At 41.6% G+C, this 17,646-nt stretch overlaps 1 protein-coding gene across 1 annotated transcript in view; it reads right to left on the minus strand.

Annotated features, from left to right (window-relative positions):
* Window positions 1-17,646, minus strand: part of LOC115781666 (complement C3-like) — a 101,053-nt gene that overhangs the window by 63,626 nt on the left and 19,781 nt on the right. The window contains exons 11-16 of the mRNA XM_030731871.1: window positions 13,695-13,841; window positions 13,226-13,325; window positions 13,032-13,120; window positions 6,621-6,809; window positions 6,361-6,513; window positions 4,769-4,898 (exon numbers count right to left, since the gene is read on the minus strand). Coding sequence (XP_030587731.1) covers window positions 4,769-4,898; window positions 6,361-6,513; window positions 6,621-6,809; window positions 13,032-13,120; window positions 13,226-13,325; window positions 13,695-13,841 — 808 coding nt within the window. The remainder of the gene's footprint in view (window positions 1-4,768; window positions 4,899-6,360; window positions 6,514-6,620; window positions 6,810-13,031; window positions 13,121-13,225; window positions 13,326-13,694; window positions 13,842-17,646) is intronic.

A 17,646-nucleotide genomic window follows, 5' to 3' on the forward strand; every position in this document is an offset into this window, starting at 1 on the left:
AAAGGATGTTTCTAATTTTAGAAATATTGCACAAATGCAAAAAAGCGGTCCTACATATTTGTTTAATATGTGCATTGAAGGACATATCCTGGTCAAAAATGACTCCAAGATTTCTCACAGTGTTACTGGAGGCCAAAGTAATGCCATTCAGAGTAAGTATCTGGTTAGACACCATGTTTCTAAGATTTGTGGGGCCGAGAACAAGAATTTCAGTTTTATCTGAATTTAGAAGCAGGAAATTAGAGGTCATCCAGGCCTTAATGTCTTTAAGACATTCCTGCAGTTTAACTAATTGATGTGTGTCATCTGGCTTCATTGATAGGTAAAGCTGAGTATCATCTGCATAACAATGAAAATTGATGCAGTGCTTTCTAATAATACTGCCTAAGGGAAGCATGTATAATGTAAATAAAATTGGTCCTAGCACAGAACCCTGTGGAACTCCATAATTAACCTTAGTGTGTGAAGAAGACTCCCCATTTACATGAACACATTGGAGTCTATGAGATAAATATGATTCAAACCACTGCAGTGCAGTACCTTTAATACCTATAGCAAGCTCTAATCTCTGTAATAAAATGCTATGGTCAACAGTATCGAAAGCTGCACTGAGGTCCAACAGGACAAGAACAGTGATGAGTCCACTGTCAGAGGCTCTAAGAAGATCATTTGTAACCTTCACTAATGCTGTTTCTGTACTGTGATGAATTCTGAAACCTGACTGAAACTCTTCAAATAAACCGTTCCTCTGCAGATGATCAGTTAGCTGTTTTACAACTACTCTTTCAAGAATCTTTGAGAGAAAAAGAAGGTTGGAGATTGGCCTATAATTAGCTAAGACAGCTGGGTCAAGTGATGGCTTTTTAAGTAGAGGTTTAATTACAGCCACCTTGAAGGTCTGTGGTACATAGCCAACTAATAAAGACTGATTGATCATTTTTAAGATTGAAGCATCAATAATTGGAAAGACTTCTTTGAACAGTCTAGTAGGAATGGGATCTAACAAACATGTTGCTGGTTTGGAGGAAGTAACTATTGAAGTTAACTCTGAAAGATCAACTGGAGCAAAAGAGTCTAAACAAATACCAGCAGTGCTGAAAGCAGCCAAACATGAAGAATAATCTTTAAAATGGTTATGAATAATTTTTTCTCTAATGTCTAAAATTTTATTTGTAAAGAAATCCATGAAGTCACTACTAGTTAACGTGAAAGGAATACTCGGCTCTACAGAGCTCTGACTCTTTGTCAGCCGGGCTACAGTGCTGAAAAGAAACCTGGGGTTGTTCTTATTTTCTTCAATTAATGATGAATAGTAAGATGTCCTAGCTTTACGGAGGGCTTTTTTATAGAGCAACAAACTCTTTTTCCAGGCTAAATGAGCATCTTCTAATTTAGTGAGACGCCATTCCCTCTCCAGCTTTCGGGTTATCTGCTTTAAGCTGTGCGTTTGTGAATTATACCACGGAGTCAGGCACTTCTGATTTGAAGCTTTCCTTTTCAGAGGAGCCACAGTATCCAAAGTCGTACGCAGTGAGGATGTAAAACTTTTGACGAGATAATCGACCTCACTGGGAGCAGAGTTTAGGTAGCTGCTCTGCACTGTGTTGGCACATGGCACTGAAGAGCATAACAATGAAGGAATTAGATCCTTAAACTTAGTTACAGCACTTTCAGAAAGACTTCTACTGTAATCAAACTTATTCCCCACTGCTGTGTAATCTATTAAAGTAAATGTAAATGTTACTAAGAAATGATCAGACAGGAGGGGGCTTTCAGGGAATACTGTTAAGTCTTCAGTTTCTATGCCATATATCAGGACAACATCCAGAGTATGATTAAAGTGGTGGGTGGGCTCCTTTACATTTTGAGAGAAGCCAATTGAATCTAACAATAGATTAAATGCAGTGTTGAGGGTGTCATTCTCAGCATCTACATGGATGTTAAAATCACCCACTATAATGATTTTATCTAAACTGAGCACTAAATCAGATCAAACAGGAAACACAGACACGAGACAGACACAGACTAGTTACAACACTGGGAATAAAACTCAATTCAAAAGCACAGGAGGCCAGGGACATGACAAAAGGACAAAACACACACAAGAACACAGACGCAGGGGAGACAGGAACAAAGGGAACTAGGAAATCAAAATGTAAACAATAAATAATAACAAGAAAGGAAACTAAGATGAATGATCAAAACCAAAACAAACTAGGAACATAACAGAACTCAGTGAAAACCAAACCTACAAGAATAAAACAAAACGCTGGGCACACGGCCCAGGACCATGAAAACAGGAGCTGCCTGGGAATGAAAACCCATGCCATAAACACAGGGGCACGGCTATATACTTTCTGAGGTGTATGCGGACACATTTTTAGCCCCCCCCCCCCCGGGGAGGGGGTGGTAATGCTAATTAGCAAGCTAATACTAACCGCTAAAAGCTGCTCCCGCTTGTTAATTGAGTGAAGGGGCCTACACACACACCTAAAGCCTAATCACAGTCTTTGTGAACCTGTAGTTACATTTCTCGAGGTGCATGTCATTTTTCTTGAAGGCCTTTCACAGCTCCACTGGTGCTGAAAACTAATGTTTGACTATGGCTTTCTGAATACAACTATCGACTATTTTAGGAATCGAGTATTGCATCGATTATTCCATCAATTAATCAAGTAATCGGATAAGAAATAATTTTTCGTACTATCAATTCATCTGCACATTTTAACTTCCGAACTGCAGTTTTTCTCTATGTCACATGTGTCAGACTCAAGGTCTGCGGGCCACTTTCGGCCCACGATCTAATTTTATACGGCCAGCAAGATGATTTCATATAGTTATTATTAATAACCCGCGGTTAAATGTGCTCCCCCCACTTATACTACAAATTCCACTCACTGCAACAGCTGCCGACAGGCCAAGAACTGTGTGCTAACCCGTTTTCCCTATTGCCGATTGATCAGGGATCAGCGGATAAAACATCGGTCAGCACTTTTTACAGTGACATTTAAGCTGCCTGACTCCCCAAAAATGACCAAACGAAAAGTGGAAAACAGGGATTTTCCAAACAGGTGGGAGGAAAAAGACCTGAACGCTGACATCGGAGGTAAACCATCTGTCTCTTTTCCTCACTTGTGCTACGGGGAATAAAGCGGATTGGTGGGACAGATACGGGAAAAGATGAAGAGGAGACCTGCACAGGTGAGCTGACAGTGCATCACTGCGTCACACAGCAGGAAACGCTGCGCAGCAAAGTCCTGAAGACAGAACACGTCATAAACCCCGTAACACAGACAGGTAAATTTATAAGAGGCAAAGGTTTAAATCGCAGCAGTTTCAGTCTTTACTGGAGTAAATAGTTTCTGAATTTGGTGACGCGCCTTATTACACAGGTGCGATGAGCTGCCTGAGGAAATCTGTCAGTTCATAAAAAGTGAAGGAAAAGCCTCAGCAGGTCTCCGGGATGAAAGGTGGCTGAGAGTCGGCTTTTCTCATGAAGCATCATAATGCGTCCCTGCAGCTTTGGGGACTGGACCGCTTGATTACGAGTCTCCACCGCTGTGTTTGCAGCTGTGCTATTTGCTGATAAACTGGACACACTGCGCAGTTTTTGTAGCGTTTTTCCGACTGTGAAGTGCAGAAATTCACATTACAGTTTTTACCTGAAAAATTTTCATCAGTTTGAAATATATTCATTTTTCCTGATGTGATTTTTGAAGAATAATATAATTTTATATTTTATTTAATTTGTTGAGGAAAAAGCTGCTGTATTCTGGCCATTCAAATTTATTTTACTGATTTAAATAATTATTTTTAATCCTGTTCGGCCCGCGACTAAGAATGTGTCTTCAATTTTGGCCCGTCCTGTGATTGACACCTCTGCTCTGTGTGAAACAAACAGCGGTGGATGGAGCAGCTACAATGTTCTCTGGCGGACTCCTGTTTGCTAAATGCAGTGACAGCAGAGCTCCGAAAGTGAAGCGTCTCAGCCCGGCGCGGCGCCTTGCGATCAACCGCTAGCTAGAACACTACACACACGCACAAAACGCACCATCTGCATCCTCTCAACATTTACTGTGTTCATGTGTGCAGATCACTTATTCATGGACTTATAAAATACAAGACTTATGCTGGAGGTTACTTCCTGTTAAAAGGGAGTTTTTCCTTCCTACTGTCACCAAGTTTTTGTTCATAAGGGATATTTTGGGGTTTTCTAGTCTTGATTATGTTTTTGTATTCTGTCTTGTCTCTGCGTGTTACCCTTCTGTCCTGGTGTCAAGTTCGTTAATCTTAGTCCTATTCTCAGTGTCAGTCTCTTCCTGTTTTATTTTGATAGTCTTTAATCTAGTGTGGATGGGTTAAGTTCAACTCCTCCTATCTCTGTTCCTATAAATAGCTTGATCTGCCCTTCCACCTGTTGTTAATTTCCTGTTGTGATTTGGCACTGTGTGCGTAAAGTGATGCTTTTAATTGAATTATTTTTGTTCACTGATTTATTGATAAATGTTTTATTAATGTCAATTCATAGTGGGTGCTTGAAACTAAAGTTTATTTTGCTTTATCAATTCAACAGCATTTTATCCTGCTCATCAGAAAAATTTAAATAATTGCATTTCTATGACCTTAAGTGGCATTCTCCTATGCCTCTTTTAAAGAGGAAAGGAACATTATTGCTATCCTTATTTGATAGGAGACAAAGCACATTCAGTTGTGTGGTTGCCAGTCAGTCACCTTTACATTGGTGTGAGACAGAATGAAATAGTCTAACCTGTTCTATGTGGTGTTCCAGAAGCAGTGCTGCTCTCAAACATCAATCCAGCATCATAGAAAACACTCATGCTATCCTTTCCTCCACCTGGTGTGCAGCCTGGGTCATACTTCTCTACTATGTCCCAAATCTGTGCAGAGTGGAAGAAATTCAAATCAAGAAGTATAATTATGCAAGTCTTTGTCAGTGAAGGTCAAAGTTATGAGTTAAGGTTAGGAGTTTATTGTACAAAGCATCAATTTCCCTTGGCAACTTTGGAAAATTGTCTTGAGATGTAAAAAAATGTATGTTGTTTTGCACTCCAAATTTTGACCCACTAAAATATTAGCTAAATACAGATGAGATTTAAGTAAGGAACACACACACATTAAGAAAGCCCTCAAAACATGCGGTTACCCCAACTGGGCCTTCATCAAATCAGCTAAGATGCACAGGAATGAAGGCCAAACACAAACTACAGAGAATGGGAAGGACAAGAGGAACAACATTGTCATCCCATATGTGTCAGGCTTGTCAGAGAAACTCAGAAGAATTTTCTCCAAGCATGACATCTCAGTATACTTCAAACCAAGTCACACCCTAAGACAAAAACTGGTTCATCCCAAGGACAAACCCGCCAAACACAAGATCAGCGATGTAGTGTATGCTGTTCAGTGCAGTGAAGAATGCTCGGACCTCTACATTGGTGAAACCAAACAGCCTCTTCACAAACGAATGGCACAACATAGAAGAGCCACCTCAACAGGACAAGATTCAGCAGTACATCTGCATCTGAAGGAAAAAGGGCACTCTTTTGAGGATGCCAATGTCCACATTTTGGACAGGGAAAACAGATGGTTTGAAAGAGGAGTGAAAGAAGCCATCTATGTCCACTGTGAACAACCATCATTGAACAGAGGAGGTGGATTACGTCACCAACTTTCCCCCGCTTACAGTGCTGTCCTGAGCTCCCTTCCCAGACGTCTCAACCCCCATTCACACCTTTGTTCCAGTGACCTCAATAGGCCACAGGAAACAATGGAGCGGAGTCCTAAATTGGTTTCAACTGAAACCACTGATTAAATATGACCCACGCCCCCTTCACACCTGGGCACATGTGTTCAAGCACATGATCAATAGAGGGTCATAACCACCTCCAGGGGACTACGCCCACAGGGTTTAAATACCTGGGTCTCTCCACCATTTGGTTGAGAACTGAAGAAGCCTTTCGGATGAGAGGTGAAACGTCTTCAAGAAACAAAAAGAAGTCCAGTCGCCTTTTTCAAGCTCCAGAGACTGTAGTATCTGTTGTTTTGGTCATGTTCAAAAGTAGTTTAGGACCTTATTGGCTTTATTGCTTCCAGAAAAAAATGTCCTCAGTGCCAAAAGGGCTAACAAAAGAAACTTTGGCATATGTTTGATTTTCAATATAAAATATAAAAGTTTTTGTTTTTTCTTGAGTTACCATGAAGTATGCTATGCCTTCTATTTGAGGAATTTTTCTCTCCAAAGTTCCTGCAGTCACAATCAGTCATTTGACACACTGTGACCTTAAATTAACCTTGAATCAGTAATTACCAAAATAAAAAAATAAATAATATTAAAAACATTGCCTTTTTCTGGGAGATGCGGTGCTTGTTGTTTAGGATGTAGACACCTTTGTCAACTGCGACTAGTCCCACTGAGGCTCCTGGATACCCTGTGATCCTCAGGTCAAATTTCCCACCAGGTTTATAAGAATCATCTTTCGCGCGTTCCAGCTTCAGCTAAAGGAAATTGAAGAACAGATTTCTGGTTGTGCCTAGCTGTCATTTTCTTAAAATCTGATTATCTATCTAATTGTTTGACGTTGTGTCAGTGATGTGTTTCTCACCTCTGTCTTGCAGGCATCATTTACATTCACCCAAACAGAGTCCGATACCACTTCATCATGTGTATGGTAGTAGGCTATGATGCGGAATGATGGCAGCATATCTTTGGTAATGCGAACGCTGAGGGAAATTCTTTTGTGACTGTCTGCCTGGAATCGTTTGTGTTTCACCATCTGACCTCTGCTCAAGATCTGGGGACATAAATTAATTTTTCTGTTATGTTTAATATTGTGGTATATAACCAGAGGTTGAACAGTGTGCAGTGTTTGCACACAATTAACACAATTAATCCCTTGACCACTCCACCACTTTACTAACTCTGTCCTTTGTGATGCCAACCTCTGTGCTGATCTACATGTTCAAGAGGTAGTTACAGTGCCTTGCGAAAGTATTTGGCCCCCTTGAACGTTTCAACCTTTTGCCACATTTCAGGCTTCAAACATAAAGATATAAAATTTTAATTTTTTGTGAAGAATCAACAACAAGTGGGACACAATCATGAAGTGGAATGAAATTTATTGGATGTGTCAAACTTTTTTAACAAATAAAAAACTGAAAAGTGGGGCGTGCAATATTATTTGGCCCCCTTGCGTTAATACTTTGTAGCACCACCTTTTGCTGCAATTCCAGCTGCAAGTCGCTTGGGGTATGTCTCTATCAATTTTGCACATCGAGAGACTGAAATTCTTGCCCATTCTTCCTTGCAAAACAGCTCGAGTTCAGTGAGGTTGGATGGAGAGCGTTTGTGAACAGCAGTCTTCAGCTCTTTCCACAGATTCTCGATTGGATTCAGGTCTGGACTTTGACTTGGCCATTCCAACACCTGGATACGTTCATTTGTGAACCATTCCATTGTAGATTTGGCTTTATGTTTTGGATCATTGTCTTGTTGGAAGATAAATCTCCGTCCCAGTCTCAGGTCTCTTGCAGACTCCAACAGGTTTTCTTCCAGAATGGTCCTGTATTTGGCCCCATCCATCTCCCCATCTATTTTGACCATCTTCCCTGTCCCTGCTGACGAAAAGCAGGCCCAAACCATGATGCTGCCACCACCATGTTTGACAGTGGGGATGGTGTGTTCAGGGTGATGAGCTGTGTTGCTTTTACGCCAAACATATCGTTTTGCATTGTGGCCAAACAGTTCGATTTTGGTTTCATCTGACCAGAGCACCTTCTTCCACGTTTGGTGTGTCTCCCAGGTGGCTTGTGGCAAACTTTAAACAAGACTTTTTATGGATATCTTTGAGAAATGGCTTTCTTCTTGCCACTCTTCCTTAAAGGCCAGATTTGTGCAGTGTATGACTGATTGTTGTCCTATGGACAGACTCTCCCACCTCAGCTGTAGATCTCTGCAGTTCATCCAGAGTGCTCATGGGCCTCTTGGCTGCATCTCTGATCAGTCTTCTCCTTGTTTGAGATGAAAGTTTAGAGGGACGGCCGGGTCTTGGTAGATTTGCAGTGGTCTGATACTCCTTCCATTTCAATATGATTGCTTGCACAGTGCTCCTTGAGATGTTTAAAGCTTGGGAAATCTTTTTGTATCCAAATCCGGCTCTGAACATCTCCACAACAGTATCTCGGACCTGCCTGGTGTGTTCCTTGGTCTTCATGATGCTCGCTGCGCTTTGAACAGAACCCTGAGACTATCACAGAGCAGGTGCATTTATACGGAGACTTGATTACACACAGGAGGTTTCTATTTATCATCATGAGTCATTTGGGACAACATTGGATCATTCAGAGATCCTCACTGAATTTCTGGAGTGAGTTTGCTGCACTGAAAGTAAAGGGGCAGAATAATATTGCACGCCCCACTTTTCAGTTTTTTAGTTGTTAAAAAAGTTTGACACATCCAAAAATTTTATTCCACTTCATGATTGTGTCCCACTTGTTGATTCTTCACAAAAAATTTTAATTTTATATCTTTATGTTTGAAGCCTGAAATGTCGCAAAAGTTTGAAAAGTTCAAGGGGGCCGAATACTTTCGCAAGGCACTGTAGTCTTTTTAACTTAATGTTTTCTGGTATCCTGGATTCTGCTGCTCCATTTGGGCTTAAACACACCAAATTACCACATCAGCCCCTGCTGAATGAAACCACCCATACTCTCAGACGTGAGTGTCAACACGCCCAGAGAAAGTGGACAAACTCCAGGTGTCTTTAGGGATCCTGCATGCCTTTTTATCAGAATATCAGAGGACTGTTAAAGCTGCAAAATCTGCTTTTCTGTCTATCCTGATTTCTAGGAATAGTCACAAGCCCCGAGTTCTCTTTAATATTTTAAACTCTGTTGTTAACCTCTGTGACACTGTTCCTATGGAGGCTTCTTTTGCACTTTGTGAGAATTTTTTGAAATACTTTGTTGATTAAAATCTCATCTTTACGGCTTCCATACTCAGGGTGTTTTAGCTCAAGGTACACCTAAATGCGCTGCTTTTTTTCAGCAGTTTGAGCTGGTGATTTTTTTCTGTTTTAAAGGAAATAGTTTATCAAGACTCTTGTCTTCTCAAGGAAACTCTTCACATTATTAGTATTTTGCTTGTATCAAATACTTCTTTGTCATCAGGCTGTCTACACTGTAAAACCTAACAGTGTATCTTAATAAAAGAAGTTCATTTTACTTAATCTGCTGAAAAATTTAGAGCCACTCATTCCCATAACTTAAATGTAATTAAAAATGAATAGTTTAAGTTCTAACTCAGTTGTTTTGAGTACGTTTAAATTTGGTGAGTATTTTAAGTATTGGTAATATATTTCCAGTTAGCTCCACTGATTCATTTTCTTGGAGTTTACCTTATATCATTACAAAAAATGTAAACACCACTTCATCTTTCATCTTTCAGTTGTTTCTATTTCAGTTTTTTTCTTTTTGATAAAAGACTTTTTATTGTTTTGTTTTAAGTAAACATAGAACAACACCAAAAACACACACACCACAAAAATTCCTCCCACCCCACCCCTTCTATGCCAGATCTATTACATCAGCATGTACACATCTTGTGCTTATAAAACAACTAATATTAATCTCTGATTTGTGCATACATAATACAACCAACAATACACAAATTTGTCTGCTGAAATACCTTCAAAATAAGATAAAAATGTCTGTCATGTATCATAGAATTTTTTAACAGATCCCTTGACCATGTATCTAATCTTCTCCAAATGAAGATTAGATCAAGGATGTAGATCTTTCCATCTACACAGAATCAGTCTCCTGGCCAGAAGAGAGCAGAAGGTTATCATATTCCTCTGATGTTTGCTGAGGATAACATCTGCTGGGGCCACTCTGAAGAGAGTGATAAGTGGTGACAGATGAGTAATTTGTCCTGATACTTCTGACTGTTGTTTGCGCTTATGCGCTGAATGACAGTCCAGAGTACCCACCCTTTTTGGAGTCGCTGAGCAGGGTGCTCCATCTGGTGACTCCATTGTCTTGTTGGGAGACTTCAGCGCTCACATGGGCAATGACAGTGAGACCTGGAGGGGCGTGATTGGGAGGAACGGCCTACCCGATCTGAACCGAATGGTGTCTTGTTATTGGACTTATATGCAAACCACAGTTTGTCCATAATGATGTCAAACATAAGGATGTCCAAAAGTGCACATGGCATCAGGACACCCAAGGTCGCAGGTCAGTGATTGATTTTTGTAATCGTATCATCAGATCTGCTGCCGTATGTTCTGGACACTCGGATGAAGAGAGGAGCTGAGCTGTCAACTGATCACCACCTGGTGGTGAGTGAGATCAGGTGGCAGGGGAAGATGCTGGACAGACCAGGTGCACCTAAACGTGTTGCGAGGGTGTGCTGGGAACGCCTGGTAGAAGCCCCAGTTCGAGAGATCTTCAACTCCCACCTCCGGCAGAACTTCAACAGCATTTTGAGGGAGGCTGAGGACATTGAGTCTGAATGGACCATGTTCCGCACCTCCATTGTTGCGGGGGATGACTCGCCCATCACTGGGGGCAAGGTCACTGAGGTGGTTAAATAACTCCTTGGTGGCAGGGCCCCTGGTGTGGACGAGATTCCCTGAAGGCTCTGGATGTTGTAGGGCTGTCTTGGTTGACACACCTCTGCAACATCACGTGGAGATCTGGGGCGGTGCTGCTGGTCTGGCAGACCGGGGTGGTGGTCCCCATCTTTAAGAAGGGAGACCAGAGGGTATGCTCCAACTTTTGGGGGATCACACTCCGCAGTTTCCCCTTTAAGGTCTATGCCAGGGTGTTGGAAAAGAGGGTCCGCCCGTTAGTCGAACCTCAGATCCAAGAGGAACAATGTGGTTTTTGTCCTGGTCCTGGAACACTGGACCAGCTCTTTATCCTCTCAAGGATATTCGAGTGTGCGTGGGAGTTTGCCCAACCAGTCTACTTGGAGAAGGCACTTGACCATGTCCCTCAGGGTATCCTGTGGCAGGTCCTGCGGGAGTATGGGGTGTCTGGCCCATTGTTGCAGGCCATTCAGTCTCATTCAGTACAACTGCAGTGAGAGCTTGGTCCGTATAGCCAGCAATAAGTCAGACTCATTTCCTGTGGGTGTTGGACTCTGCCAGGACTGCCCTTTGTCACCGATTCTGTTCATAATTTTTATGGACAGAATTTCTAGATGGCAGAAGGCTTTTTCCTTGGTGGCCTCAGAGTCTCGTCTCTGCTCTTTGCAGATGATGTAGTCCTGTTGGCTTCATCAGGTGGTGGCCTCCGGCTCGCAGTGGAACGGTTCGCAGCTGAGTGTGAAGCAGCTGGCATGAGAATCAGCACCTCTAAGTCTGAGGCCATGGTCCTCAACCAGAAAAGAGTGGAGTGCCCTCTCCGGCTGAGGAACGAGTTCTTGCCCCAAGTGGAGGAGTTCAAGTATCTTGGGGTCTGGTTCACGAGTGATGGGAGAAGGGAGCGGGAGATCGACAGACGGATCGGGGCTGCATCCGCAGTGATGCGGAGGCTGCACCAGTTTGTCGTGGTGAAGAGGGAGTTGACTGTAAAAGCGAAGCTTTCGATTTATCGGTCAATCTATGTTCCTACCCAGACCTATGGTCACAAGCTTTGGGTAGTGACCGAAAGAATAAGATAGCAGATACAAATGGCAGAAATGAGTTCCCTTCGAAGAGTGGCCTCTCTTAGAGATAGGATAGGGTGAGGAGTGCGGCCATCTGGGAGGGGCTCAGAGTAGAGCCGCTGCTCCTCCACATCGAAAGCAGCCAGTTGAGGTGGCTTGGGCATTTGATTGGGATGCCTCCTGGGTGTCTCTTGGGTGAGGTGTTCTGGGCATGTCCCACTGGGAGGAGACCCCGGGGTAGACCCAGGACACGCTGGAGAGATTATATCTCTCGGCTGGCCTGGGAACGCCTTGGGGTCCCTCCGGATTAGCTGGTGGACGTGGCTGGGGAGAGGGAAGCCTGGGCTTCTCTGCTTAGGCTCCTGCCCCCCATGACCCTGCCCCGGCTAAGCGGAAGAGAATGGATGGATGGATGGAGTCTCTAAAGGTGGTTTTGTACTTTGTACTTTGATTAACAATTTTGATTTGTTGTAAGCCTTGACATTTGTTCCTTGTTATTAAAATTGCCCCCCCCCCCCCTTTTTTTTTAGTTCTGTTTTTGTTTCGTTTGTTTTGCTTTTATTAACTTGAACACGTACAACTCAACCTGTGAAACCTATCTGATACTTTGTTTTAATATTGTTGCCTTGTTTTGTTTATAAACTGTTGTTACAATAAAGGTAAAAGTTATAAAAAGGAACTTTCATGAACTGAACCCCTCTCTTGGCTCACAAGTGGGCAAAAGCGGTATGATTTGTAGTTTTATTTTAAAACGTTTGGTTTATATCTTTGTAAACAATTTATACTGATGCATTTCCTTTAAATATGTTTTGTCTGCCATGTTCTAAGTCGGTACCTTGTGCGCTGAATAAACATCCGTAGTAAAAAGAATATGGACCTTCACTTTGTGACTGAGGGAGGCACAGATACACTTCGCCCTCTTGCTTCTCATTGTTCCTCAGAAATCTTGGTGTGTTTTTTTATAGTTCCTTTAAATTTGAGAACCAAGTGAACGCAGTTGTGAAAACCAGTTTTATCAATTACGACTAATTGCCAAACTACCTCAGAAAACTTATTCATGCCTTCATCACCTCTAGATTGAACTACTGCAATTCTCTGTATTCAAGTCTTGAACTGTCATCTCTCCATCATTTGCAGTTAGTCCAAACTGCTGCTGCACGTCTTTTAATAGGTACTAGAAAGCAGCTATTTAATAAAGCTAATTAACCTATACCTATCTTTTTAAAATTAGCTATAGAAATAAAATTGACATGACATTTATACAATTTAGTTATCCAGCCTGTTACACAGCCTATAGTAAGAAGCAAAAACCTAGTCATGCATATCTTTGAACACGTAGAAACAGGTGTAAAATGCCTCTCACCAGGTATGTAATGTCAAATGACTCTTGCCTGTTAAGGTTTAGGGTGAATTGTAGATATTTTCCTACTTGAGCCAGAGATGATTCCAAGCCTGCAACAACAAATTTTTATATAAGATTTTTATAATCATATTGGGAGAATTAGTGGCACTATTTCTGTTGAATATCATCTGATGTTATCATAGGATATTCCTCACTGATATGGATGTAATTTTTAGTTTTAGTAGTGTGTGGGATAGCTGTCATCTCAGCTGATCTTTGCCATTCAGGTGAAATCTTGTCAACATTGGTCTTTGCCTGTAATCAAAGGCACACAAGAGGTTAAATACAAACAATACAATGACGGTAATTTTTTACTAGATAAAAAATATTTAATCTGTCTACTGAATCTATTCTACTGCTGCTGCTGCAGCAAAAAAAAAGATATATCAATCACGACAGTGTATTTAGTTAAAATATTACATCAGTTGAAATACAAAAACTACTGGCTCTTTTCAACTACTATGTAAGTCCATACAGTTAAATCCACATGTTAAATAAAGTTGTAAAGGCTATGTCCTGTTTCTCAAACACAGTGAAATAAGCAACTGATGAGTACACAGTTGACAATAATTTGGCAATAAACAATCCAAAAGATCAAACTGACAAACAATTCCAACAACATACTGTAATAAAAAGGTTGTCACTGTTTCCCACTGTATTGATGATAAAGCTTGCCATGCCATTGTTTGTGGTGACCTGTTGCATGTTACCAGGATCTAGCACCACAGGGATATTGTTTGCTGGAGTGCTGTCAGGATTCAAAACTTCAACCTGCCATTAAAACAAAGAAAAACAAAGAAAATTTGTTTTTCAGTTCAAAGGTGCTTTATTTGCATGACAGTTACTGAAAGCAATATTATGAAGGTATCAAAATACAATTTATAATAGAACAATAAACCAACAGAGAAATAAAATGTCACCTCAATGTCTGTGTGCATGTGTGGGTCTCTGTGTGTCAACAGATAAACCCTATTTCTTTCTCCTAGAACATTTAATTTTAACATGTGAAGTCATGGAAATTTTAAATTACCAAATTGAATTGCTTATTCACTGCATGATTTACAACCCCAATTCCAAAAAAAGTTGGGATGCTGTGTAAAATACAAATAAAAACAATGGTATGATTTGCAAATCTCATAAGCCCATATTTTATTTGCAATAGAATATAAAAAACATGTCAAATCCTTAAACCCAGAGCCATTTTAAGAAGAAAAAAAAAATGTCATTTTGAATTTGATGGTGCAACACATCTGAAAAAAGTTGGCACAGGGCTATGTTTGCCACTGTGTAGCATCCCCTCTTCTCTAAAAATCCAAACTGGGAGCTGGTTCCACAGAAGACAGGCCTGAATTCTCTGCCTCCCATTCTACTCTTAAGTATCCTAGGAACCACAAGTAAGCCAGCAGTCTGAGAGCAAAGTGCTCTATTGGGGTGAAACGGTACTATGAGGACTTTAAGATAAGGTTGGGCCTGATTATTCAAGACCTTATAAGTAAAAAGAAGAATTTTAAATTCAATTCTGGATTTAACAGGGAGCCAGTGAAGAGAACCCAATAGAGGAGAAATAAATGGTAAATGGACTAGTTCTTATATAGCGCTTTTCTAATCAGTATGAGCACTCAAAGCGCTTATACAACCTGTTTGCATTCACCCATGCACTCCCATTCATACAAGCACTTCCATTTTTACGAAGCTAAGTGCTTTTAATTACCTAACATTCACACGCATTCATACTCCCGACAGAACGGTCGGAGAGCAACTTGGGGTTAAGTATCTTGCCCAAGGATACATTGGCATGTAGCCCGGAGTAGCCAGGATTCGAACCGCTGACCTTCCGATCAGTAGGTGACCCGCTCTACCTACTGAGCTACAGCCACCCCGAATATGCTCTCTCTTTCTAGTTCCTGTCAGTACTCTAGCTACATAAGTTAAAGACTTTTCAGGGAGCCTTTAGGACAGTCTGATAGTAATGAATTACAATAGTCCAGCCTAGAAGTAATAAATTCATGAATTAGCTTTTCAGCATCACTCTGAGACAGAATGTTTCTAATTTTAGATATATTGTGCTAACAAACAGTTCAACAAATTTGTTCAATATACACATTCAAGGACGTATCCTGGTCAAAAATGACTCCAAGATTCCTCACAGTGTGGGAAGAGGCCAAGGTAATGCCATCCAGAGTAAGAATTTGGTTAGACACCATGTTTCTAAGATTTGTAGGGCTACATCTGAATTTAGAGGTCATGGACTAGTTCTTATATAGCGCTTCTCTACTCTATCTGAGCACTCAAAGTGCTTATACAACACATTTACATTCATCCATTCAGACCATTCATCCATTCATATAAGCACTTTCAAGTGTAACTAAGCTAAGTGCTTTTACTGTCTAACATTTACACACATTCATACTCCAACACTTGCGTCGGTTCAGTATCTTACCCTTGGCGTGCAGCCCGGAGCAGCCAGCAATTGAACTGCCAACCGTCCATTTAGTAGGTGACCTGCTCTACTTCCTGATCTACAGCCACCCTCCATGGATAAATAAAGCTGGGTATTATCTACTTAGCAATGAAAATGTATGTAATGCTTTCTAATAAAATTGACTGTGTCCTGGAGACACCTGTCACTGGTGTTCTTCTGATATGTCATTACCTCCTTTTGTGTGTGTGTGTGTGTGTGTGTGTGTGTGTGTGTGTGTGTGTGTGTGTGTGTGTGTGTGTGTGTGTGTGTGTGCGCATGTAATCTTATCCCATATCCAAAACCCTTCAAAATGCATCTCACTGAAGCCCAGCATGCAGCCACTTAAATGACGATAAAGAAACAAAATGCAGCAGTGTTGTGATTTGTGTTGTGACACCTGCTCTAATTACACAAAACCAGAATCACCAGAGATCGACATCACACAGAGCAGTGATGAAAACCCACGAAACCAGAGACACCAAGTGACTTCAACCTACAACAAAGGCCAAGAAGCAGTGGACACCTGTGTGTTGAGCCAAAAACATACAAGAAAGTCTCCAGGCCGGGGTCCTCATCAAGACCCAACAGAGGCCATAGAGCACATCCCAGTCCCACTCAGGCAGTATGGACAGCCAGAAAGAGGAGCCCACAGCACCAAATGAGTCAAGGGACACTGAGCAGACCCAAAGCCTAGGAAGGACGAATTGATGTCAAAAATAACATACAATTTGGCCCTTTAAGTTACTTTTTTGACATTTCGCTTAACCCTCTTAATTGGAGGGGAAGGCAAAATGTCAAAAAAGTAACTTAAAGGGCCAAATTGTATGTTATTTTTGACATCAATTCATGGACCAGAAGTGGGCGGGGCCGGAAGTGGCCCGTGGGCCTCAAGTTTGGACACCCCTGGTTTAAAATCAAAGCAGCAAACTGCCAAAACTTGTGCTTTTACAGGTGAGATGCGTCACTGCTGAGATCACGCGAGAGCTGTGCGTAAGTAATATGGCGGTATAGTAAACAAACCGGTGCAACTCAGGTAAATCAAACCAATATATTTATACCAAAATAGAATTATTCCTAATACTAACCTCTGCCTATTAATTCTTTCAATATAACAAACTGGACGAGGAAACATTGTACAGCCTGGAGAGCTACGTCGACGAGTGCTTTGACAACTTCGTGATGGGCAAACCACAAAAAAATCCTGCTACCACGGCCACACCAACTCCTAAACGCACTCGTTCCGAGTGCTCAACAAGCACATCCACATTATCCCCAGAGAAAAGCTTCACTGATGTCCTGGACTCCATCGACAAGAAGCTAACTAGCCTAGATGCCCGACTTGCCTTGGTGGAGGTTTTACACAAGGAATTCCAACAGCTGAGGGTGTCGTTGGAGTTTAGCCAAGAGCAGGTGAAGGCGCTTGCTGTCGAGAACCAAACGCTGAGGGATACCGTGAAACAACTCACCGATGGGATGACACAGCTGACCGGGGAAAACAAGAAAATGAGGGAGACCATTCTGGACATCCAGGCTCGGAGCATGCGGGACAACCTCGTCTTCTCCGGGATCCCAGAGCAAGCAGAGGAGGATGCCGAAGCCTCGGTTCGCGAATTCCTCCAGCATCAGCTGAAACTCCCGAGTGAAGCGGTAAAAAATATAACTTTCCATCGTGTTCACCGGCTCGGAGGTAAGAAGCCCGATAACAAACGGCCTCGGCCAATTGTAGCTAAATTTGAACATTACAAGCAAAAAGAGCAGGTCAGGAGTCGGGGCAGAGAGCTGCGTGGAACACACTACAGTGTTAATGAACAATTTCCAAAAGAGATTCTCGATCGGAGGCGAGTATTATTTCCAATAAGGAAGAAATACATCACTGAGGGCGTCAGAGCTACGGTAGCTGTAGATAAGCTTTATGTTAACGGTCAGCTGTACAGGGACCGGGAGGTTACCCCATGGCTTTATTAGGAGCAACTTCATGTTAATTTAAAGCATGTAATTGATTAGATAAGAGATAAACTTAAACCACGGCCGGTCTACAGGTCTCTATATAACAATTAATGCACAGCTCTTTGTTTTGTTATCATGTTGTTTTTTTTTTCTTTTTTTATGCTTGGC

Source organism: Archocentrus centrarchus, chromosome 1 (assembly GCF_007364275.1).
Source record: "Archocentrus centrarchus isolate MPI-CPG fArcCen1 chromosome 1, fArcCen1, whole genome shotgun sequence".
NCBI lineage: Eukaryota > Metazoa > Chordata > Actinopteri > Cichliformes > Cichlidae > Archocentrus > Archocentrus centrarchus.